Genomic DNA, 26,401 nt, shown 5'->3' with positions numbered 1-26,401 from the left:
GATAGTGAGGGCAAAACTGGAGTACCTACTTCACAGGGACAGTTCTGAGTCTCACATTTAACCTACAAAAGGCTTTAAAGCTGTGATGCAGCAGCACTAAATACTCTTGCCACTTGGCTACCGTTAGGGTGGTGTTGCAGACTTTTTATGTACAGTAAGGAAAATTTTTTACACATTTTTAATTCACTATTTGACTTAATTTATCTACTGTTTCATTAGTTTGGCTTTCAGTTTTTTGACTGAAAATCTTAAAATCAGGCTGCCGACACATTTAGGAAAATATGGAAAGAATATTTTTATGTTAAACTATCTTGACCAGTTAGGAAGTTTCCTTTTAACAGGGAATGTGCATTGTCAACTTTTTCTGTTGTGTTATTTGCAGTACTACCTATTAATGCAATGGTGCTAAGAGTGGTAGCCCATGCAAACAAGAATTTCACTGTACGCACATAACACAGTGGCGTGGGGGTGCGGTAGTAGTGCTGCCACCTTGCAATGAGGAAACTATCCTGGGATCTAACTAACACTATCCTGAGAGCTTCCTGTATGGAGCTTATATGTTCTTCACCTGTTTGCACGGGTGTCCTCCCGCAGTTCAAAAGCCTTTAGTTAAGGGAGATTGGTGATGCTTAATTTGCTCTAAATATGCATGGGTGTGTGTTTTCACTCCATTTTGGACTGGCACTCTGGACAGAGATTGTTCCCCGCAATCCTGTTCCAGATAAGTGGCATTCAGCAATGGATGGATAGATGACCCTATAACAATAGTTGTCATTGTAGTAATTTTTATGGTGTCTTGGAACTGTTTATGGCCAATATTCTGTTCAGAGTCTTGTATCTGACACATTAAACACTAAGACTGTGACATCCATTTTAATCTGCTTACCAGATATAACCATGGAGGTACTGAGTATAATATTTGATTTTGTGACAGAGGAGTACTTATCCACACAAAAGATTACAGAAAGCCTCAGCCTTCTGCTAATTGATAGCCTTCCCTGCTGAGTCTGTGCTACTGAAATGATGAAAAGAAGGTATATCACCTTGTAGCCATTTCTGTATGGAAAATTATTCATGCCATAATTAAATGCAATCCATGTTGCATTTAAATTCGGCATGATTTTATAGTGTCATAATTAGGAACATTTCAACCAAATGATAGATTGCTTTTCACTATGGGAAGGATTTTTGTGTTAGTTTAAAATACAATACAAATGTGTATTGCAATTTAATTAATATCCACGTGTTTCAACCAAAAGCAGAACAAACGTATTCCATTTCGATTCATTGCCACTCACTAATCAGCCAAAGCTGATTGTAATCAAATGACCAATCAGCATTAAAAGGTAGGGCAAGAGGCGTCATCAGTTGGGGTAAAAGGCATTGCACTTCTAAATATTCTGTGTTGTGATGGCAAGCATACGTTTTGTCAATACAGAGTGATTAACTGAAACAGTGATTGGTATGTTCTAGGTCTCGCTAAAAAAGCATACTCTTATGTTAAGTTGTCTAAATAATGTTACGCTTGCCTTATATCATATTGTCAAATCCTTTTTCTCATAGTCCTGATTGATAAGTCAAGAAGTTTATCAGTGGCCGGAACTGTCATCCCCATCTGCAAGAATTTAGAAACAATATTTAGAGGAATGTTGGTGTACGGACACTCCAGTTGATGATCTACATAATTATATGCTGCAGCTTTTTGGGACATGAGCTCTTTCATGCGTTTGAAAGGTTCTTACTGTAGCAGTTTTAAATTCTTCTCCTGTTGCTGCTTCTATTACATCATCTCTGCCCACCAACCAGTCGACCCAGGAGAGAGTGAAATCATCATTTATATCATCAGCTCCACCTGTTCATTAAGACAGCGAGACCCCTGAATTATCATCTTCTCGATCCCCATCATTTGCATAGGGTGAACACAATTGTGATTGGAAAAACTTTTATTGTTGATGCCCCTTGCATCACCTTTTGATGCTGATTGCTCATTTGATTACATGAGGTATGTTTACATGCACCTCAATAACCTGGTTATTCACAGAAACCTGGTTTCTAAAATGCCATGTAAACCCATATTCTGGTAAGAGAAACTAGGTTATTGTCCTCTAAGAAACCTGGTTAACAGAGGTAGATTTTTCTGCGAATAACCCGTTTATATGGCCATGTAAACCATTAACGGGGTTACTGTTGAGGGTTTTATAGTCTATGCATGTCCATTGCACTCTGTCTTCCCACACATGTATTTACTTCCACACGCTTTCAGCAACCATGGGTAGAAGTGTCCACAAGATACATTACCAGAGGTGTAAGCTCGGGAGATCACATTGTTCCTTTGTCTGCCTAAAATGATCTGTCTCAGTATTTCAGAAATTGCTCAATTTAAGTTGATGAGCTAATTGTACTATGCTAAACTCGTTAACATGATCTTGACAACAGTATGGTAACATGTTTAAAAGTAATGTGAAGTCAGATTGCATGGTAACCTAATGCAATACTTATTAAAGTAATAATGCCTGAGTTATTGTTATTCCTACAGCACTGGGTGTAAGGCAAGCACATATACCGGGTCCTTTGCTGGGCGCAGTCACACAGCCAAGCACAAAAGATTTTGCTCCATGCAATCCAGTAACAGAAACCTATAAATAAACTGTTGATTTGACTAAACATATTTATACAACACAAGAAAATGATCACAGGTGTCATGCTTATTTTTAGGTTCATATTGGCTGATAAATGATGTTTAACTCTCTTTTTGCATAGTTCGATGACATGGAGTGTTTTTACATAGGAGAATTCCCACAGATTACTTCTGCATGTAAATGCAGATTTTTAGGAAACCAGGTTTCTATCTTAATCAGGTTATTCACCTTATCCTGATTATGTGAGTGCATGTAAATGTTCTCAGCATTTTGGCATGATTAATACATGGTCTTGAATCAAAATGCAATATGCTTGGAGAAGTCACTTAACGAAATGTAATACGTTTGCTTTGTTTTCAGTTATGACATGCATTCTGTGGACCAGAATTAAAATGCACTATGCTTTTTAATTGCATTTTAGACTAACACAGATATAATCAATCATTTGATGTGAATGTTTCTAATTATGTCAAGACAAAACCTTGCCAAACCTAAATGCACCGCATGCATATGTAATGCATAGCAACATAGTTAACATGTTGGATTGCATTTCATTTTAGCATGAATAATCTCCAGTGTTTCTGGGCTTCAGTGTCGTAAATGCCGTCTAGTCAATGAAATGCTGCAACTGTATATCTACAACCCCATTTTGGTAGTGTAATGCAACAACTAGCCTTCATTTAACTAATAATAATGTAATTTAACTTTGCTGTCTGTTCTAGGCGTTTTGCTTTTTTTCCCTGATAATTTATTTCATCCCTTACCAGTAATGCATAGATTTTCTCAGCTCAGTGCAGTTCTCTTCAGGATGAATTTTAGTATCATGATAATAAATTTTAATTTCTCAATTCTGTTAAATGGTTCTTTTTATTTTAAAGGAATCTAACAATGTTAACTTTTAAAAGCAGTGATAGCTACTTTATATGGTTTTTCATTTTCTCAAACAGCAAAATGTCACCCTGAAGCACATAGCCCCTGGAAAGTATGTGTGTGTGTTGTAGTTGCCAAGCTTAATAAGTCAGAGACAGACTGAACAAATGTTTGCACATTTCCACTTGTGGACCCCCATTTTTATGGCTGCTTTCCAAGGCCTGAATCGTTTAACAAGTGTTGTGAGTATCTCTCTGTATTTCTTGTATTTCTGACAATGACACGGATGACCTGAATGCATCCAATATCCAGCTGCACTGATGAGGGTTGTGCCTACAGCCTTTGAATCCCTTGCCACACTGAGTGGCGTTGTCTGTCAATGAAATGCTGTGAACAGTAAGGCTGGTGTCCTTAATCAATGCAACATTTTAAATTGCTGTCTGGTATTCATAGAGCCATTTATACTGATGTCACGGCTTTATGTGATATTTTTTTCCCCTTTTTTCTTGTTGAACACAAAGGAGCACTTTACTGTACACCATTTCAAATAATTTGTTAAGTTCCTTTTTTTTTTTTTTTCCCAAACAACTAACAAATGTATTTGTGTTTTTCCCCAAAACCGTTAGCTGGGTTTTTGATCAAGATTGTTCCCCCGTCACATAAAGTTGTATTGGCACGATTATAAAACTGTTTTCTTCTCCCTTACCTTAAACAAGCATGAGCCATTGTATATTGTGAATGTTAACAAACATTTGAAAGCTTTCAACATAAGTTCATTATTGGAGAATGAAATGTGGCATGTGAGATAACTCTCATCTTTTCCTTTCCTTTCATGGCATTCATTTCATTTTGGCTCACAGGAATGCACTAAACCTCAGGTATTGTAACAATTCTATGTAAAACATGTACTAACCCTGACCTCTGTCTCTGTCTCACAATGTATGATTTACTTTATAGGTGGCTTGTCACTTCCCTTAACCCTGTCTAGTTTTGTCTCTCTTTATGTCTTTGTATTTATTTTAATTAATTTGACAGAAGCCTTTGCCCAAAGTAAACTATACATAAAATACTAGTCACTGTCAAGAGAATGCTGATTTAGAGATGTCATTCTTAGGTTGACCACATTTTTAGTACTGCAGCATGGGTCAGGATTCAATACCAAAAAAAAAATAACATAACAAAAGCACCTGAAATCCAGGATTGGTAAGATTGGAACAAACTGTAGAGGTGCAGAGGAAATACAGATTGGTAAGGGAAAGGTGTTATGTAAACAAAATGTATTGTTGTTGTTATTATTAAAAAACTGAAGTGGCATTTTGTCACTTTGTGGAAGATGGACCTTCAAGAGACATCTGAATAACAGTTGGTTGAGACTAGTTTGGATGTTCCTGCTAAGCACTTTCAGTATCCTCCTAAAACTAAAGTATAGTATACAGTTTTAATTCCTCCAGAGAGAACAACAGTTTCGGTAGGACATCACAAAGGAAGATATGGAGTAAGCAATAATTGGAAGTAGTGAGTACCAGAGCCATGCAGTAATTCTTAGGCCAGAATAAAAAATTTTATGTAGATCCTATCAGCCATAGAAAGGTATTGGAATGAGTGAAACATTGTAGTTGTGGTTAAACGATACAATGGATATGGTATACATGTCAAGCCAGTATAAGGCTTTCGGTGATTTCTACAAGTGTTCTTTTTTAGTGACAGAATGATTGTACAATATACATCTTTATTGCAAAGTAAAAAAAATTAACACACAAGTTTTAATATTTTGTGGGATTTCTGAACCCATCACAGGGTCAAATTATACATACAGGTTCAAAACATATACAGTAATCCCTCCTTGATCGCGGGGGTTGCGTTCCAGAACCCCCCATGAAAGGTGAAAATCTGCGAAATAGAAACCATATGTTTATATGGTTATTTTTATATTGTCATGCTTGGGTCACAGATTTGCACAGAAACACAGGAGGTTGTACAGAGACAGGAACGTTATTCAAACACTGCAAGCAAACATTTGTCTCTTTTTCAAAAGTTTAAACTGCTCCATGACAAGACAGAGATGACAGTTCCGTCTCACAATTAAAAGAATGCAAACATATCTTCCTCTTCAAAGGAGTGCGCGTCAGGAGCAGAGAATGACAGAGAGAGAGAAAAAAGCAAACAATCAAAAATCAATAGGGCTGTTTGGCTTTTAAGTATGCAAAGCACTGCCGGACAAAGCAGCTGCAAGGAAGGGAGTAATGTGAAGGTAGTCATTCAGCATTTTTTAGAGGAGCATCCGTATCCTCTAGGCCAGTGTGCGAACAGCCCCTCTGCTCACACCCCCTCCATCAGGAGCAGAGAATGTCGGAGAGAGTGAGAGAGACAGAGAAAAACAATCAATCAAAAATCAATACGTGCTGTTCGAGCTTTTAAGTATGCGAAGTACCGTGCAGGAAGCATATCGCTTGACAAAGCAGCCACATGTAAGCCCAGCAAGGAAGGGAGCAATGTAAAGGTAATCTTTCAGTGTTTTTTGAGTAGCGGCCGTATCTTCTAGGGGTTCGAACAGCCCCCGTGCTCACAATATATTTGAGGAGTTTTATTTAATACGTAATACGCACTCTGATTGGGTAGCTTCTCAGCCATCTGCCAATAGCGTCCCTTGTATGAAATCAACTGGGCAAACCAACTGAGGAAGCATGTACCAGAAATTAAAAGACCCATTGTCCGCAGAAATCCGCGAACCAGCAAAAAATCCGCGATATATATTTAAATATGCTTACATATAAAAGCCACGATAGAGTGAAGCCGCGAAAGTCGAAGCATGATATAGTGAGGGATTACTGTATGTACAACACACTGAATTTTTGGTTGTCACTTAACATGTTTCACCTTAATCAAGCGCTTCTGGCAGAATTCTGGTTGGATATTTGATTGCTCTTTTAGGAAGAATTTGTAGAGTTCAGCCAAATTGATTTGTTTCCTTTCATGGACCTGACTTGTAAACACAGTCCACATATTTCAATATGGTTGAGGTCAGGACACTTGTTAGCCTGATTTAGCCATTCCAAAAACCAGCTTTGATGTATGTCTATGGTCATTAGCCTATTGGAACACCCAAATGTGCTTATGCTGAAGAATTCTGAAGTTGAGGTTATCGTTCATTATTTCAACCACTGTGTGCCAATTCCCGGGCAGCAAAAAAAGCCATGGATGCTACCACTACCATGCTTAACTCTTTGCACAGTGTTCTTGGGGTTAAATGCCTCACATGGCTCTCCCCCAGACATACCTCTTTTCGTTGTGCCCACAAAACTTGATCCTTATTTCATCTGACTATGAAATGTACCTCCATAAAGCTTTTTCTTTGTCCACGTGATTAGCCATAATCTTTATTCAAGCTTGAAGGTGTTGATTTTGGAAAATAGCTTCTTACTTGGATGGCAGTCTCTTAGCCCAAGGTAATGTAAAGCCCTCTTGACTGTGCCCTGGCCAGTGACACTGGTTTTGTAGCAGTTTCCAGTTCATGGCAGAGCTCTTTCTTGGTGGTTCTTGGATTGCATCTGACCATCCGGAACAATTTCCTCTCAGCTTAGAGTGGCAGTTTGGGGTGTCTTTTGTACCTTGGCAAAGTGAATAGAGCTCCAAGTAACGTGCACTTAAAATGGTTTGAACTGATGATCTTGGAATCTCAAGCTGTTTAGAAATGGCACCAAAAGGCATTCCGGACTTGTGAAAATATACAATCTGATTTCTTACATCTACTCTGAGCTCCTTGGTCTTTCCCATTGCAATTTGTGATGGTCAATCCAATGCATTTTGTCAAAATGAGCCCTTTTATAGTAACACATAGAAGCTAACAGTTGTTGTCAGTCATGGACACTAACAGTCAATTAAGAGACACCAAGTAAAATAAGAAATTTTGGAAATTTCAGCACCACTTAATTAATGATCCAAGTAGGTAGGCATATATGTTTGACCCTGTATGTATAATTGTGACTATTTAATACTTACACAATAAATTAAAACTTGTAAGCTATTTTGTGATTTTTTTTTTTTGTAATAAAGGTGTACAAACATTCTGCCACAGAAAAAGAACAGTCGTTGAATTCTTTGAAAGCCTAATACTGCCCTGACATACATGTCCATTACATGAGTGTATGTAAGCTTTTTACCACAATGATATATTGGTGTAGCAAATCATGAGAATGCACAAGTTGGGCAGCAGCCTTCTCGATGAGATACAGAATGAATTGCTGTGGAACAAGAAGTTTAACAAGCTTAGCCAATAAGAGAGAATCAGGAAAGATTTCCTGGGATTTTAGAACTGTTACCCTTGAATTAACTGACAGATCACAGGGTGGATTGAAGACTTTGAAATTCAAACTAATGTAATATCTAGTCTACTTTTTTTAATTCAATATGTTTATCTCCAGCAAACAGAATAATACAAGATTGGATGTCAGATTATTGTTAGCAGTAAGTGTCACAAAAAGATTTCATCTTCCCCATTATGTGTTTTACTTTATTTACTTTCATTTCAGAAACAGGTTTTAAATTTTTCATTATCAGTGTTTGAATGTTGTCAGAGTTGTATGCTTGACTTGTACATATTTTTTTATGTATTCTGCTAAATGATAATGGTGGGATTTGTGTTTATTGAATTTCAGTAATTGAAAACTGTCATTAATAAAATAAATGAACTGTGTATTAATCTTTGTGGACAATAGATCTACCATGTTTTGAGTTTATCATTTGCTTTGATTTGTCCATTAAACAAGTGATGATGTGTAATAATGATGTGTGTTTTTTGCATCTGTTTAAACATATTTAAAATATGTGTTGAAGCGAAGGCAATTTAAGTTTCCATTTATTATCTCTTTTTTTTCCATTTATTTCGGAGAGGGAAAAGCAAATGTATTCTTCAGCTACATTCTGCTTATGAATGTTTCTGTGTGTGCAGCAGCTCAGATTTCTGACCCTGGTTTGTGCTTCTGTGTGGTCTTTACATTCCCTTTTTCAAATTCCATTCTTGACCACTTGTATGTGTTTTCAAGAATGGGAGATGAGTCAGCTTTAAATGTTCATGGGATTTTATCTGCATAAATTTGTCTTCTTCATATTCAGGGACACACAGTGCTTATCACAGTAAACCTAACTATTTATATGTATAGTCATCATTTATACATTCTGTTTGTCACTGTATGAAATCCAAAATTGGACATTATACTTAAGCTCTTGAAACTGCTTATGTTGTATTCATGTTATAAGATGGTTATTTTTCTGACATAATAATTTTTAAATTTGGAAATAGATTACTGTTTTAAATATGCTCATTGAAATGCAAACTAAGAGGCAGCATTAAGTTTTAACCTTCTGTAAAATCAGGCAAATAAATTGGGTAGCCTTTCTCACAAGTACAAGCCTATTCATTCATTTTATGAAAAAAACTTCCATGAAGGGGTCTCAGAGTGCTGGAAGCAGCCCTTAGTCCCTGAAATAATATCATAAGAAATTAAATAAGCAAGTAATGCAAGAAGCTTTTTCTACAAGCTGATCAGTAACTGCCGTGATGCTCCTTTCTGCCCTGAGACCACACACAACATAAAACCAGAAGGGACACTCGCTGTTGACTGTGAAGGCATTTAACACACATTGTCCTTGGTCTTTTGACACACTCTCTGACATGGGAGGACAGACCTGATTTTATTGCCACAAGACATAAATTAACCTTGTCATGTTTAGTGGTAAGAATAAATCCATCCATCCACTATTTAACCCTTTTAGGGGTTACAGGGGTCGGAGCATATCCTGACATGCACAAAATCATGGCAGGAAATCAACCCTGTGTGGCACTATTTCACAGTGGACTTTGGATTATAGTATAGTATAGTAGTATAGTGTTATAGTTTAGAATTGGCATTTTATAATATTTTAATATTGAAGTTAAATTGCAGCTATCAAACACATTGCTATGAATAAATGGTCAGTCCAGTCAAAAATACAATCAATCTAGTAAATTGCAAAAAGAATTAAGATTGTTAAACTTATACAGGACATACACTGTGCGACTTTGGCATAATTTTAATTTGACTTTTTTAATTTATGATTTGCAGTTGACAAATGATTTCCTGAGTCAGCCCGAATTTCAGCTTCATTGTCTAACATTTCAAGTTCAGTATGGAAGGGGTTGTGATGCCTGATCTTATCTTCTGATTGAGCTGTCATATAATCAGAGAAGTTTCTGTCATGTCAGAAATTTCAGTTGACTGTCTTGTAGTGTGAGTAGTCTCACAAGACGATTTTCTGATGTCACTATAACATTTGATTGTGCATCAATTGCAGTATATTGTAGAATAGGGTATTGTTGTCATGCTCCTTTTAACATTTTGATTTCAAAAAAGCTGACTATCCTATAGCAACACACATACAACTAAACTCCCAATGACAAAAGCATTTGGGGAAATCTTTACTGGAAGAACCCAAAAAATCCACACACAAGGATATATTAACACTGACTACATACCTCTAATTCTCTGTTTAAAATAGACAGACTGTAGTGTCCATGCCTTAACCATCTGCGTGTCCAGTTACACCTTTTTCTATTTTTTTTTCTTGTACTTCCAGAGCACAGTTTGGCAAGAGTCAGGAATGCTTCTTATTTTTCTTGACATTTTGAGAAACCTGTGGCCATCATGTTTTATGGAATGTGTAAAACTGTCCGTTGAAGCTATGTACATGTATAGTCTGAGAAACACGTCATGGCATGTCAATTAGACCGAACGTGATCATGCAGTTTGAGCACGTATACGATTAGTAACTCTGTTGTGTAGTCGCTTAACCACGATTTTTAAAAATACAACAATGTATGCCTGGCATTAAGCAGCACTAAAATCCCCACCTTTACCAAAGACAGAGACCTAGTTAATAACAACAAGTTCATTATATTATACTTTCTCACTTTGATTAAAACAAAAGTAGTTAATACTGAGTTGGCAATTCATCTAACACACATATCTTCAAGAGTTAGATAGATAGATAGAACAAAATCTGTATGTAGTACCTACAGAAAAATTTATACAGACTGTTCCCAAACTGGTATTGAGTCGCAGGGCTGTAGAGCTGTAAATCAGCAGCACTAAACATGGGAATAAATGTTTTAAATAAATATAACTTTCCCCACAAAAAACACTGGAATTACAGGTTTCCTATACTAAAGATACATAAAGGTGCTGCCTAACACTATTCAGAGAATATTTCATATATATAGAATGTAGTGAATACAGCTGACAGCTGTATTCAATGTCAAACTGAATTACTCACTGCCTTAAGTTATATAATTTAAAAACCACAGAAAGAATAAAAAAATAATAAATCGCTGTGAAACTACTAGGGAGAGTACCCTTTGATATATGGCCCTGAAAAACTGTGTATGAAATTGTAATGTAGAAAAAAAGCAATTTACTGTGTGTTAAGTGGCTGGAGTCCAGAGACAGTCAGTCAGCTTTTTAAATGTTAAATGTTCATCTCTTCATCTGTTCTCTACAATGCTTATCCACTTCACATTTCTACTATGATGTTTGTGTTTAATTAAAATAATAAATACTGTAAGAATCAGTTTAACTGCAAAATTAAGTAAATTGCAAAGTTTTTAGCTCAGTCAGGGTGGTCAGTATAAACCAAATGAGATAACCAAAGGTCTAGTCTGTAGGAAAAACTTTGAGTACCTTACTATAAGAAATGATTTTGGCTTTGCCCATGCATGTTAATGTACTTTAAGTAAGTGCTGTAGGTATCTTTATCAAGGAGTGTCTGGTTGGTGATTTAATTTATTTTAATAGTAGCACTGTGATTTAGTGATTCATTGTCAAGCAGAGATACACTATATGGCCAAAGGTTTGTGGACATCTGATCATCACACCTATGTGAGCTTGTTGGACATCCCATTCCAAAACCATAGCTATTAATTTAAAATGGCTCTTCATTTGCAGCTATAAGAGCCTCCACATTTTTGGGAAGGCTTTCCACAACATTGTGGAGTACGCCTTTGAAATTTTGTGCCCATTCAGGTACAGTAAAAGACCATTTGTAAAGTCAGATACATACATGTATGTTGGACAAAAAGACCTAGTTCATAATTGGTATTCCAGTTCATCCCAAAGGTGTTCAGTAGGGTTGATGTTAGGGCTCTGTGCAGGTTAAAATTCTCTACACCAAATACATCAAGCCATGTCTTTATGAACCTTCCTTCCTTTGTGCACAGTCATGCTCAAACAGTTGTCTTGTATGCTATAGCTTAAACAGTAAACCCCACTGGAACAAAGGGGCCTAGCCAAAACCCTGAAAAACATCTTGTAAGAGTATCCACATGCTTATGGTCATATAGTGTAAATTCTAACAAAATTCAGTACTTTTTAGGCTGCATGCTGAGTTTATTTTTTTTCAATGTGTTTGATAGTGCTGGGATAGATTCTGAATTGTCATTACCCTACAGTTTACGATCAGTGGATGTTTAAGCTTGTACCATGGCACATTTTTGTTTTATGTTTGCCCTGCTGTACTAAATATCACCAGAATAATACAATATATGTTTCATATGTGGATAATATATATTTTTGAGGTTTCATTGTGCTATTATGGATGTACTGAAAGTATTATTGTAATTACTTATGTTAATGGTCCATTAAATAAATTAAAGCTTTTGATCACATCTTGTATCCATTGGCTTTTAATAGCTCCAGTTCTTTGGCACTGCATAGCTGAATGATTCTGGCACTGTAACACTGGGATGTAAGCCAGAGAGAAAGTGCCAGCTGCGTTTTCATTGTGGGATATGTAGTATTAGTATCTTTTTTTTTCTTTTTCTTTTTAATACAGTGATCTGCTGCTTATTTTAACCTTTACTTTTTGGTCAGTAGGCTATATGGTACTTTGTTCAGTGCTATGGCTAAAGGAAAGAGAAAAACAGAGAGCACCTTAACATCCAATAAATGTTAAATGTTTAAACAAATGTTTCTACTAGTGAAAGTAAACTATGATATTGTGATTTACCTAAATGAATTGTATCCTTCAGGGGGTATGTGATGTGTCTCTCTTCATTTGCCATTGTGTGGCCCAGAGTTTGATTTATCCAGGCAATGTTGCAGTAATACAATACAATTTTTCTCAACACAGTAAAAGAGATTAGTGCACTGTATCAAGTTTGGGCATTTATTTTTCCACAGAAAAGTACTTTGTGGTTTCTTCATATACTATTTAAAATGTTATAGATATTTGCTGTGTAAATTCTAGTTGTTTTTCTGTTAATGGTTGACATTTTGTCCTAAATTAAAGTTGCTTGAACATCCAAAAATTAGCCACAGCTCATTGCTACATTATCCTGTTCCTGCTCTTTTTGGTTTAACTTTGCATTAATACTTGCACAGAGGCAAATACAGCTCAGTAACATCAAAGATTCTTTTTATGTGTGTTGCACAGCTGCTAATTATGGCATTTGATGCTGCTCTCCCATTTCTTGTTCCCAGCATCGTGCATCTCCTGTTAGTCATCGGGCATTTTGTTACGCAGGCAGTGTTCAGTTTAGCCTGGTACCAGGGGACTGTGGGAGAGTGCACATGTCTCTGATGGTGTTACCAGAGAGCTGCTTGTAGGTCGTCTGCTTTAGAGAATGACATCATCCCTATTGTGAAGACCTGTTGGGAATTGGTGTGTGCCCCAGCCCCCCTTTGGAGCACTCATGGGTAATCATGGTAAATGCCGGTGAAACACAGACTGGGATTGTTTGTATTGAAGCTTTTTCTCCTCTGTTTTTAAAATTTTGTGTTAAATCTTCTGTAAACCTCCCTATCTGCCTCCTGCTAGGAATAACAGGAAATATATCCATGTTATTCAAAATAAAAAAGTAGCAGTTTAGACCTATTAATGTGACTGTTTGGTTGCTTTATCAATACTTTCCTTCTGACCGAGCTGATCCTAGTATAATACTGTCTTGAAAATGCTATTAAGTGCATGTGCAGCGCATACACAATTTGTCTTATATTGTAAATCCACAAGAAAGTTTGTTCAAATAACATTTTCAGAATAGCTTTTCAGTGTGGAAACAATAACTTACTTGTGTGAAATGTACTTGTAGGAGGCATAAGATATGCAGCTAAATGTTCATTAGTGTCCACTAAAACATGATGTTCTTTTATATGAACAAGGCCCTAAATTTCTAGCTTGGCATCTGTTTATTTATGTACTAATATTAGACAAGTCTTCTTCAGTTGCTGTTTTCCTCTGTGTTCTGCACTCTGCTCTGCATGTTTGCCACATTCTGACTGAATGCAAAGTTGTGTACAGTGTTTATAGCATTACCTTGGCAAAAGAGATTACTTTGTATCACTCCCTTTTCATATAAGGATTGTGTAAATGGTTGATTATTTATTGCAGAGTGTGTAATAAAAGGGTCTGTGTTTTTACTGACAAAAGTTGAGGCGGTTGGCAATCCTCGCTTACTGTAGTTGTATAGAGGAAATAGTCTATAGCTCTAAAGTTCCTTGTATTCATTTATCGGTTACACTAGACAACAAAAATTTTGTTTTCTGAACACTCTTCGGCTTGCAGATTACAAAAATCAATGTTAAATTTTCCTGTCACATACTGTTTTCATTGCAATCGCCTATTTTCGCATTTCCTTTCATATTATAAGTATACTTATACAGTACAACAAATACAACTTTAACATCTGTGGTCATCCAAGGGGGTGCTTACACAAGACACATGTGATTGTCCTCCCAATACTTGCATGCACTCACACTGCGCTAAACATTCTGGGCCCGGGCACACTTTCATCGTGACCATACGACTTTGTGTAAAGTCAAAACAAGATCCGAACATGGAGTGACAGCATTTATGTCAAAATGATTTTACTTATTTTATGGTTGTTTTGGAGTCATGTAGGGCAGGATGACGCTCAAACCTCTTACAGATTTATTGAGTGTGCAGCGCAGCATTTTGCTATTTATTGTGCTGCATTTGATTCCAGGACAGAAAAATGTGGCACATAAGCAAATTGTCGACTCAACAAAAATATTTTTTATCTCTCCTTCATGTAAAACTTGGACTGAAAAAAAATATGTGAAAGCAATGAGTATGAAAGATTTCCATATTCAGTTTCCACAAATAACTGACGTGAAAATTAAGAAAGGCATTTAAATTGGTCCACAAGTAAGACACGTCATCAATGACAATTGGTTCAGAGATCTGCTAGTGGGGCATACAGGACCAAACCCGGAGTGGGATTCAGTTCCATCTGCAGGTACATGCATTACACTGACACATTCAAGGCCATTTGTCAGACACTGATGAACCTCTTTACAGTACCACGTGTTTGGCTTGTGAGAGGAAACATAGGTATGAGATGAATGCACAGACTCGCACAATCCTGTAACAAGAGTGGGATTCATGATTCTTATGCATAACTGTTTTAAAAAAAGGAAATGTACATATGAAACAAAAATACTTTCTCCTCTTGTACAACTGTGTTTTACAGTCTGAACATTTTTATTTTAAGCATTTGTGACCTGTATGGTGAGTCTCAAAAGCCCCAAACACCAGACACAGCTAGACCAACCACAGTCCAGGGTTCAATTAAATTGATTTATTGTAAATAAAATAACACTGGCTTTTCAGACAGGTTCTCCCTTCCACTTCATCCCAACTCCCCAAATGTGACGTAGCAGCATCCTTTTATTGCTAGACCCGGGAGTATTTCGAGTGCCACAACATTGTCACCAAAAAGTAGTTTCGACACAGGCAAAAGCCTCCATTTCCATACACCCCTGTGGTTGTCTGAATGGGAGCACCATAACAGAAATGGTGCTACCCAGCTTACTGGGGAAATATATGGCCCTGGCAAGGAAACTGCATCCAACTCGCATGGCATCGCCTGTCTATCCATGTCTTTTACACAGTGAATGTAGAATGTTATTGTGGTGAGTTTATTGTGTTTGCACGGCCGTATTTGTATCATAACATTCCCGAGATCTACTCAGTCCAATCCATTGACACAGGGGCTTGGAGGCTATTATGACAACACTGGGTAAAAAAAAAATAAAAAATTGAAGACCAAATTGGCCTGAAAACAATATACCCTTCTTAGGAATTCTAAGTTTTAAAAGAATATAATCTATTACATATAATAAAATAGGTCTTACATATTAATTTTATTCCAGTATCCCAATGAACTGCAGGCATGTGTTTCTGTGATCATGTGTGTGATTAACTGCTACCAGACTAAAGATCATTCAAACATCAATTGGTAGGACATTTGTCTTATCCTTATTGATTAAGACTTCAGAGCCAGAAAGTGAAATGAGTACTTGTATAATCCTTGATGCCTCAAGAAACAAAGAAATGTTACATGCAACTGATCTTTGCCTAAGCAAGCATTCACTTATGTAAGCACTAAAAAGGTCATACATCTTTTTATTAAATATCAATAAGTGTAATATTTACAGTGATGATGAGTTTCAACGTCTAATTTGGACTGCCAGATTGTGTGTGTATGTGTGTGTGTGTGTGTGTGTGTGTGTGTGTGTGTGTGTGTGTGTGTATGTATGTATGTATGTATGTATGTAATAACCACGTTGGCCTACTCTACTCTGGTTGTCAGTTTCTGGATGTGCTCCAAGTAAACTTTACGTATACAGTATAAAGCTGTGAAATGTATTAAAGCACTGCTTATTATTTCAGGTGTAATTCGAATTCTTCTTCTATTGTTCTTCAAATCTGTATATGAGGTTGTTTTTAAAAAAAAAAAAAAAAAAAAAACTAGAATTCTCCATAGAGGTTTTGGCATGATTTTTACGGCCAGATACCTTTACTGATGCTGACCCTCCCCATTTATCTAGGCTAATGTAAATACATCAAAACCTAATGAGTTCATTTTTTGTGACATATTTATCTAGTACTACTTAACAATTTCTATTTGGCAATACAGTAATTATTATTCTTTTGTAAGCAGAATGTAAGGCTGAATGACTTTTCCTGTAATTTCCTTCAGTGGCTTGTTTAATATCTGACTATCCAATTATTTTAGAAGCTGCTTGTTGTAATTTAGGGTCTTGGGATGATGTGGACTATCCTTGCCACAATAGAACAAAACCTGGGTGGGATTCCCTTCTATCAGCCGGTATTTGACACTGATGCATTTATGGCCAATTATCTTTGGGTTGTGAAAGGAAACATAAGTTTGTGAAACACAAATGATAACCATGAGATTCAGGCTTCTTCTGTAGTCAATTCTAGCTGTGCTGCATGGCTACGGTGGGTTAAAATCTAAGTAATCACCGTAGACCTCATGTTTTTTTTATTTGATACAAGGGTTGTCCATTTGGTCTAGTATTATAATATGCACCCAGTCTCTTTCTTTGACAGCTGCCTTTTCCTCTTCAGATAAAGCCGTCCATTTTCAGCGCTTCTTCTCAACATTACTTGTCGAACTGACAACTCTTAATAGTTGATTTGTTTTGCCAGTGATTGCTACCGTACTGGCCTGGTTTAACGACACTAGCCTAATCGCGTCCGGGCTTTGGTTTCCAGACGTGCATGTCAATTTATTATTTTCACTCATTTTCATCAACATGAAGTTATCAGTGATTGGTATTACAGCTATAAACCTCATTCACGTGGCCAGAGCACGTGTAAAAAAGTCACTACCACACTACTTCCACATGTTTTGCCTATTTTTTTTTCTAGCAACCGGACAGATGCACAGACAATTGTTCTTTTATTGAGGTGGTTAGGAAATGTAAATATGAAACAAAAAGAGTTTCTTCTCTTTTATAAGACAATGGACTAATATCAAATAATAATTTTGATATTAATTATAATATTGCTTTAATATTATTGCATTGCATTTTATCAAAATGTCTTATATGAACTAATAATGTTGCATCCCCCCGCCCCCATGTAAAAATGCAAAAATCATTAATAAGTAGTCAATATCTATCTAAAAGATAATATAAACGTATTAATATTATGGCAAAATAATGCGCATTATCCTACAGAACCAATACATTATTTTGAAGCTTCAGGGTTGCTGCAACATCTCCACAAATTATTAAATGGAGCAGCTATTATAAGTCTCTGAAATTAACCCACATGACACTTGATAATGTCAAAAGACTATTAAAGAAAAATCTCATTATTTTATTATTAAGCTGACTGTAATGATTGGAAAAGCTGCTGATTATAATTCTATTATTTTTGAGTAACTAATTGTGCCAATAGACTTTTCTTTAAATTAATGCTCCACCCAAAAATTATATTTTTTATGTTACTTACCCCATGTATTTTGTATTAATGGCTGAGGGGAAAAAATAATTTCATGTTTTATGGAGAACAAAGAATAAAAAGTTTATGCTTTAATACTAAACTAGGAATTCCAAAGCATGTAAATCCCAAAGACATGCAAAAACACTTCCAATAATGCCCACTAGAGGAGGGATATACCGCCAAACCCCGGCTAGAAAAAAATGGACAAACACAGACACCTTGTAAAAGTATAAAGGTTTTATTTTCACAAATGATCCTCTGTGATGCTGTGAAAATCCAAAGAGCACAATGGTAAAATGGAGTTGCTTAAAACAGAAGGCAGTCTAAGGAAACAAAGTCCTAAATCACAAATCCAGAGCAAAAACGGGTCAGAAATCCAGAAGAATCTCAAAAACATCACAAAAGCACAGTAAAGCACAGGAACTCCCCAAAACTCAATAGCGCATTCAAAATGAAATGAACTGAATTGCAAGGAACTGTGGAAGACACACCAAATATATAGGGCCGAGAGGGTAGTTCCTGGCCGTTGATTGACAGGTGGCCACGCCTCTTAGTGAATACCCACAAAACGTATGCAACATAGCCGAGGCAGCATGTATGAAAGATCAAATACAAAGAATGCACATACTTAACAAAAGCAACATTAACTTAAATAAATGGCACAAAAATGAACAAAAAAGACATAAAACACAACTTTAAACCCTAGTCAGGGTAGGAATTCTGGCTGAAACATGACAAATAGAAGCCAATGGAGAACAGTGCTGTACAATAGCAAATAATGTGAGAGACAACAATGGAGAAAAGCAAGTTACATGGGACTGATTTTTTTGCATGGACATTGTGCCTTTTTCCTTTATTCATTGGTCAAAATTCAAAAAGTTAGTTCCATATAACTTGTGTTTCCTGTTTATGATGTGCGCTGGTTTTTACAGCCACGTTTATGAATATTTGTTTTGCATGTTCTGAGCAAATCATTTCATAACTGATGTGAATTATGAGACACAAGTAATGTGAGATTGTTTGCTGTTGTACAGTACTGGTCTCCATTGATTTTTATTGGATCAAACTTTTTTTTATCTTCACTCTCCCTGAAAACATGAGATTGAAAAAAATGTTTCAGTCATCACTACAAAATACATAGAGATATTAACATATATGAAAAATCGTTTTTGGGTGGAGCATTCACTTAATATGTAAAAGGGTGCAGATTTCAATTAAATTCACCTTAATGGATCCAGACATTAAAGGCAGAGAAAATAGACCTGAGGGATCCATATTTATATGTGGGCCTTGTAAAAACAAGTTATTTATATATTTTAATGCCCATAAAGGCAATCAGTCATAAGTTACAAGTTAACCTTGTATCTTAATTTGCTAAAGATGTCATTTTTAATTTATAACTTCATCTAGTGTCTAGCAGAAATGTTTACATGCTGCTAAGTCACATTGTTTTGCAGCCACTGGGGCAATGGATTTGGGTATGCAAGAAATGTTGTGTTTTTTTTTTTTGTTAGGTTCAAATCGTTACATTACAGTTTGATGATTGGCATCCTTTGCCAAGTGAGTTTGTGAAAAGGTTAACTTCCTTCTGAAGAGAGTGGCCTGCAGGAACTGGTAATAAAATGCAGTGCTGAGAAAATCCAGGCCAGGACATAAATAAAACCTGTGGGGACCTAAGCAGGAATGAGCTTTCATTGCTGGTGACATGTCTCCAGGCCTTTTTCACAGGTTTAAATGTGTATGATTATTTATAAAGTCAAAAAAGATACTTGCAGCTGTTTGAGTCAAGTGTTTTGGGCGTTGTATGCCAAAAACCCTTTTTTCCTGTTTCAGTTCTTTGTACCACCCATTTAGAGAGGTTAGGAGCACGTGCTGATATAGCATATTGCTGCTCAGATTCCCAGATTAGGACCCGAAGTACAGCCATGCAATGGGTGACACATTCCAGAAGGAATGGAACCAGTGTGAGGTTTTTTTATGGTAGCTGGAGTGCCATTTCTGTCACCAACCCATACTCATTTAGCCATTTTAAATTAATAAGCACAACAGTTCTTTGGTGTTTGAATGAGCACCCATGCTGTGGACTTTGTACATTATCCTCATTGTCTGTGTAAGTTTCAGAGATGTGTGAGGAATCCCAAATTGCCTTTACAGTAATTTGAATGTGTCATGAATGGGTCGTGCATGTGGCTGATTTCTGCATTTCACCCAGCACTGCCAGGACAAAGCTGGATAAAGCTATTTGAGATTGTTATGTTTCAGTTTCAAAAAGATACATTTTTAAATTGAACTAAGAAAATCATATTATTTCCAGGCCTTGCTTTATTTGCACTTGCGTTTCACTCATATGAGCTTATTGCTTATTTCATAGAAAGAGACTTGAAATTTAAGAGAAGAGTGTGTAAATCTTTTCGATTACCCATTTTCTTCATAGCTGCCCCATATGGGCTAGATAAAATAATCACCCTGTTATTGCAATTTTTTTCTGTGGCAGGCAGGCATTAGCTATACACAGCTTAGGTGGATGGTGTCAATCCCCTCAACTTTAAGAGTAAATGGCGCCTATGTGAAAATTAATCCTTGCAGAAAGATACATAACAAACGTGTTTTATTGTGTTAAAGGGGCTGGTTTTAAAGACCTCTGAAGAATGTCAAAAATTGATCAAAGGTGCTTGCATTTTTGTAAGATATATATTATAGGTAAAGATTACACGTTAAATGGACTGATCTATTTTGATAACCTTTTTTAACTGAGGATAAGTGTTTTTGTGGAGCTTTTAAGCCACAATACTAAGGGGAAAATAGCTACTGTGTGAATCAGCGAGATACGTGTGAACATTTTTGAAATATTACTTCTGTGGGTGTTTTGAGATAATATTTTTTTGTTTTGTGCAATTCCCTGGAAAAGATTAATCTACAGTAGCTTTTATACTTGTAGATGACTCAGTAATGGCATTATAATATTTTGTAATATCTTCAGATGTATTTCTTTACCTTTATTCATGAAATGATTTATCCTGAGTGCTTCTTCTGTTGTCAGATTTTTCTCTGTGCTTTCTATGCAGATATGCTACATATTGTAAATAAATCCCACTCAAGTAAAATACAGTCACATTTGAAACACTATTGTATGCTGCCCTTTAACTCTTTCAGGGCTGTTGTCAACTTTTGTCAAAAAGAGGAGTTGACGATGGTAATCGACTGTAAACTGTGACAAAGCCAACCGTTATGTTTTAAATTGACTCTCGTGGCTAGAAGGAAAGTTAGATTCATTGGTTTGACCAAGATTTCCTTCACCCGCATGAGTAGCAAGGCGCAAACAACGGAAAAAATGGCACTGACATCTGGTGAGAGATCAAACCGAATGCTTAAAACAAAATACTCTCTGGATCGGTTCGCAGCCAAGTGTGAAGCGGCTGGGATGAGAATCAGCACCTCCAAATCCGAGACCATGGTCCTCAGCTGGAAAAGGGTGGAGTGCCCTCTCAGGGTTGGTAGCGAGATCCTGCCCCAAGTGGAGGAGTTCAAGTATCTCGGGGTCTTGTTCACGAGTGAGGGAAGAATGGAGCGTGAGATCGACAGGCGGATCGGTGCGGCATCCGCAGTAATGCGGGCGCTGCATCGGTCTGTCGTGGTGAAAAAGGAGCTGAGCCGCAAGGCGAAGCTCTCAATTTACCAGTCGATCTATGTTCCTACCCTCACCTATGGTCATGAACTATGGGTAGTGACCAAAAGAACGAGATCGCGAATACAAGCGGCTGAAATGAGTTTCCTCCGTAGGGTGTCTGGGCTTTCCCTTAAAGATAGGGTGAGAAGCTCAGTCATCCGGGAGGGGCTCAGAGTAGAGCCGCTGCTCCTTCGCATCGAGAGGAGTCAGATGAGGTGGCTCGGGCATCTGATCAGGATGCCTCCTGGACGCCTCCCTGGTGAGGTGTTCTGGGCACGTCTAACCGGGAGGAGGCCCCGGGGAAGACCCAGGACACGCTGGAGGGACTATGTCTCTCGACTGGCCTGGGAACGCCTTGGGATTCTCCCGGAAGAGCTAGAAGAAGTGGCCGGGGAGAGGAAAGTCTGGGCATCTCTGCTCAAGCTGCTGCCCCCGCGACCCGACCTTGGATAAGCGGGAGACAATGGATGGATGGATGGATAGACTCTGTGGACGACGTTCTGCCTATTATCTCTGACCTGGACTATGATTTGTCGGACTCAGATTTTGAAACAAGTGATTGAAAACGAATGTGAGGTTCCAGCTTCAGTTGACTGGTCTCCAGCTAATCGTTGCACTGACAATGTTCACCAGGGAGGAGTGCCACTTAAGAATGATAAGAGGTAGAAACCAGATTGCAAGGCACGTTGACCGCGTCCCAGCCACGCAAAGACAGCCTGGCAGCTAGCCTGCCGCATATTCTTAGCAAACTGGCAGCCGCAGCATGCAGCAACAGACGTTTTATGTTGATTTCTGTGTGAAACCACTGCTTTTCAGAAACAATGTTTTTGGAAAAAATTTTCAGCCCTCAAAGAGTTAAGATGAGGGTAGTTCATGAAAATTTGCCATTAATTGTAATCTGCAAGCCTCTAAATGTTCTGAAGTTTATGCCAAGTGTATTTGAGCCCCCCTCTCTTTGAGCACACACCTACTACACACACTACTGAGTTACAGAAGCTGGAACCTCTTATGTCTGTTTTTAATTTACATTTTTTTATTTTGTAAAATATTTATATATGAGCAGAGACACATGATTTTTATACGTGGATTTTGGTTTTGCAGACCACAGCACTTTTGAATACTAAAATCTTTCATTGTAATCCTTGGATTCTTGAGCTTCACCCTTTTATGGATGATGTCATATTAAATCATCCATCAGATTTATGCCCTTGATAATATGTCTGGTGCATTTCATGATCAAGTATCTGGCTTTTCAGCCTGTGTGTGAAATATGTTACACTAAGTGATCACATCATTGAGTGATATCATTTTTTTTGTAAAGTTTTGAGATTCTGAAATAACAATTACAGAGAATTGAAAGTGAGGAGTGTTAGTACCTGTTAGTAAATTATATTCATTTTTAAAAGACAGAGAAAGTTTAATATGAAATGTATCTATTATCTGCTTAGGTGAAATATGATTTTCATCTAAATTAAAATTTTGAATGTCTATACCCTTTTTGTGTGTGTATGTATGTGTGTGTGTGTGTGTGTATATATATATATATATATATATATATATATATATATATATATATATATATATATATATATATATATATATATATATATATATATAATATACACACACGCATATATTATGTATATATACAGTAATATATATATATATATATATATATATATATATATATATATATATATATATATATATATATATATATATATATATATATTTGTATTTAAACATACATTATATATAATATTCATTATTGATTGATTGATAGATACATTACCCTCTTGGGACAAATAAAGTACTATATCTTTTTACAGAAACTCAATAAATATTATAACAACAAAATATACAAAACTACAAAAAAGAAGAAAACTTCTGCCTTGGCTATAGGTAAAGAGTAGTCACAATGACTAATCTACTATAAAGGCACATTGCTGTATGTGTGAAGCTGCATTTCTTTAAACTCTTTTGCTCAATAATTTCTTATCAGAAAGTCCTCAGTGTGAGTGTGTCAGAGAGAGGATGTGCAGAAATGTCCATAATGGCACTTAGATTTGTCTTGATTGTCTTCTCTCCTCTACTGCTTCCAGCCTGACGAGTGTGTAATTCTCCTCAATCAGCTTGTTGATTCGGTGGCCTCTCTTGAAGCAATCCTGCTGGCCCAGCACACCGCAACCATGAAAAATCATACTGCCCATCAGAGAGTTTGAAGTACATGTAAAGGATGTCACTGTCTACATGAAATGAATGTATTCTCCTAAGATAAGAGTCTGCCATGCCCTTTCTTTTATAGTTCCTCTTTGTTATTACTTCATTCCAAGTTGTAATTGATGCAGACCCCCAAGTACATGTAGCAATACACCACCTCCACATCAACTCTCTGAATAGTGACCTGGCATAGAGGCTGTTTGGCGCAGCAAAAGTCAGTAAGCAGTTCCTTGGTCTGGCAGATGTTGAGTTGCAGACAATTCTTTTTGCACCAACAAAAAAGAAATTTCTCCACTTAACTCCTATACTGAGTCTACTCCCTCTTGTCAGTACATGGCATATGTACAGAATCATCATTGTTGCTCACATCCATATCATAGACAAAGTCTTAGACCATAAAATTCTGTGGACTTTTTTTTATTAAAAAAAAATTACAGTTTGAAATGATTGCATAGTTTACACTCTGAACTTGTAATGGTGGAATAAAGCTATTTTAAGGTTAATTAATTAACAGATGATGTGAAAAGGACACCACCTATATGTATTATATATCAGTAGGATCAGTTGATTGTTAATGACTGTAGTAAGATTATGAAATGAAATTAACAAAAAGTAAAGTTAGTGGACAGCTTGTCTCTTATATAGCTACATCCATCTTCTCCAAAACATGAGCCATAGACATTCATTTCCAAATTTCATTATTCTAGTTCACAATCATGCAAGCTGGAGCCTGTCTGTAGCAGCTTTGGATGAAATCGGAACCCTACTATTGCTGAGACACCTGAGCATCACAGTTTTTGCTATCAGACATGCCAACACTCACTAATACTGGGAAAGTTTAGAAGTACTAATCACCCCAACATACATCTTTGGAAATGGCTATAAATCATGAATACCTGTAGAAAAAAACACTCAAAAACAAGGAGAATGTGCAAAATTCACATAACACAGGTTTCTGCCTTAACTGGAATACTCTTCCTATCCCGGTTTTGTGTGTGCATTTAAATGTACCCAGTGGCACTGAAAACATTGTCTTAGCTCATGGTTTGTTTGTTTGCAAGAAACCTTGGAGTTTTCTCCACTTCCTTTCCCACTTCACTCCCAATTCTTTCAACGACAACTCTTCTTTGTATTTCTGAGTAAGTCAAGTCAAGTTGGGGAGCATGCACTGGTACAGTGCGTTGCCGCACCCACTACACGACAAAACAACTCGGAATCCCGGTTTGCAACCCCCAGGCAGACACACGGTCCAGTCCCACCCTCCGGAAATGACCCTCTATCTGTCACAGCCAGGTGTTACGTGGTGTTACCCCTTGGCCTGGTCCAGCCATTCGAAGAGAGACAGTACCAAAGGAGTCCAGTCTTCGTCTCAGGTCACTGGATAGCGTCCATGTCTCACAACCATCTAGCAAGACAGGAAGCACCAGGGCTCTAAAGACTTGGACCTTCATCCTTTTGCAGAGATATCAGGAGCGCCACACACCCCTTTCCAGTGACCTCATGCTCTCCCAATCCGTCTACTGACTTCATAGGTAGAGTCACCAGAGACATGAATGTCACTGCCAAGGTGAGTAAACCTCTCGACAAGGTCGACACTCTCTCCTCAAACAGACACACTTGTGATGGCTGTGCCCAAGAGGTCATTAAAGGCCTGAATCTTGGTTTTTATTCAGGACACTCACAAGCCCAGACACTCCGACTCCCCACTCAGTCTCTCAAGCGCCCCAATCAGAGCCTCCATTGACTCCGTGAAGATCACAGCAGCATCATCAGCAAAGTCAAGACCGTGAATCTTACTTCACCAACAGATGCCCCACAGCCGCTGAACCCCACAACCTTGCCCAACACCCAGTCCATGCAAGCATTGAACAGAGTAGGAGCAAGAACACACCCCTGACAAACCCCAGAATTAACTGGGAAAAACACAGAGGTCCTGCCTGCACTCTGCACAGCACTCACAGTACCAGTGTACAGGCCGCTCATAATATCCAGCAACCTCGAGGGGATCCCGCGAACCCTCAGGATGTCCCACAGGGCAGCTCGATCAACTGAGTCAAAAGCTTTGTGAAAATCGACAAAGGTTGCAAAGAAACTCTGCCGATATTCACATTTGCGCTCCATGAGAACCCTCAGTGCCAGGATGCGGTCAATGGTAGACTTCTTAGGCGTAAAACCAGCAGGTCGCTGGTAGGTGAGCAAGTGATCACGGATCCTATTGAGGACGACCCTAGCAAGGACCTTACCCAGCACCGAGAGCAGTGTTATCCCCCTGTAGTTGCTGCAATCCAGGCGATCACCCTTCCCTTTCCAGATAGGGACGATAAGTCCCATTTTCCAGTTAGTTGGGATGATGCCAGTCTCCCAAATGGAAGCAAAGATTGCTTGCAATGCCAGGAGAACAGCCGTACCACCAGCCTGGAGAAGTTCACCCCGGATACCACAGATCCCTGCAGGCTTTCCTCCCCTCAGCTGGTTCACTATCTGTGCAATCTCAGTGAGATTGGGTGGTTGACAGCCAATTGGAGGATCAGCCTCAAGGACCGTGAACCCAGAGATATCCATCATCCTAGCTGCAGGATCCAACGTCTAGGATATTTCTGAGCAGAGTAAATCAAATTTGGGAAAGAGTAGGCTTACTTTGATTTAGACTCCCATGCTTTGAAGTTTGATAGTGCACTTAAATATTAATAGTGCTGTTTTA

At 37.6% G+C, this 26,401-nt stretch overlaps 1 protein-coding gene across 9 annotated transcripts in view; it reads left to right on the top strand.

Moving 5' to 3' along the window:
- Nucleotides 1-26,401, top strand: part of rapgef2b (Rap guanine nucleotide exchange factor 2b) — a 401,507-nt gene that overhangs the window by 248,902 nt on the left and 126,204 nt on the right. For 7 of the 9 annotated variants that reach the window (XM_051928101.1, XM_028802636.2, XM_028802642.2 and 4 more), the window contains one exon: nt 4,370-4,387. The exons of the other annotated variants lie outside the window; for them this stretch is intronic. In XM_051928101.1, the coding sequence (XP_051784061.1) occupies nt 4,370-4,387 (18 nt within the window). The remainder of the gene's footprint in view (nt 1-4,369; nt 4,388-26,401) is intronic. 9 annotated transcript variants of the gene reach the window in all.

This window comes from Erpetoichthys calabaricus, chromosome 5, assembly GCF_900747795.2.
Source record: "Erpetoichthys calabaricus chromosome 5, fErpCal1.3, whole genome shotgun sequence".
NCBI lineage: Eukaryota > Metazoa > Chordata > Cladistia > Polypteriformes > Polypteridae > Erpetoichthys > Erpetoichthys calabaricus.
The sequence above is the reverse complement of the archived record's forward strand: the minus strand, read 5'-3'. Positions and strand labels throughout refer to the sequence as shown.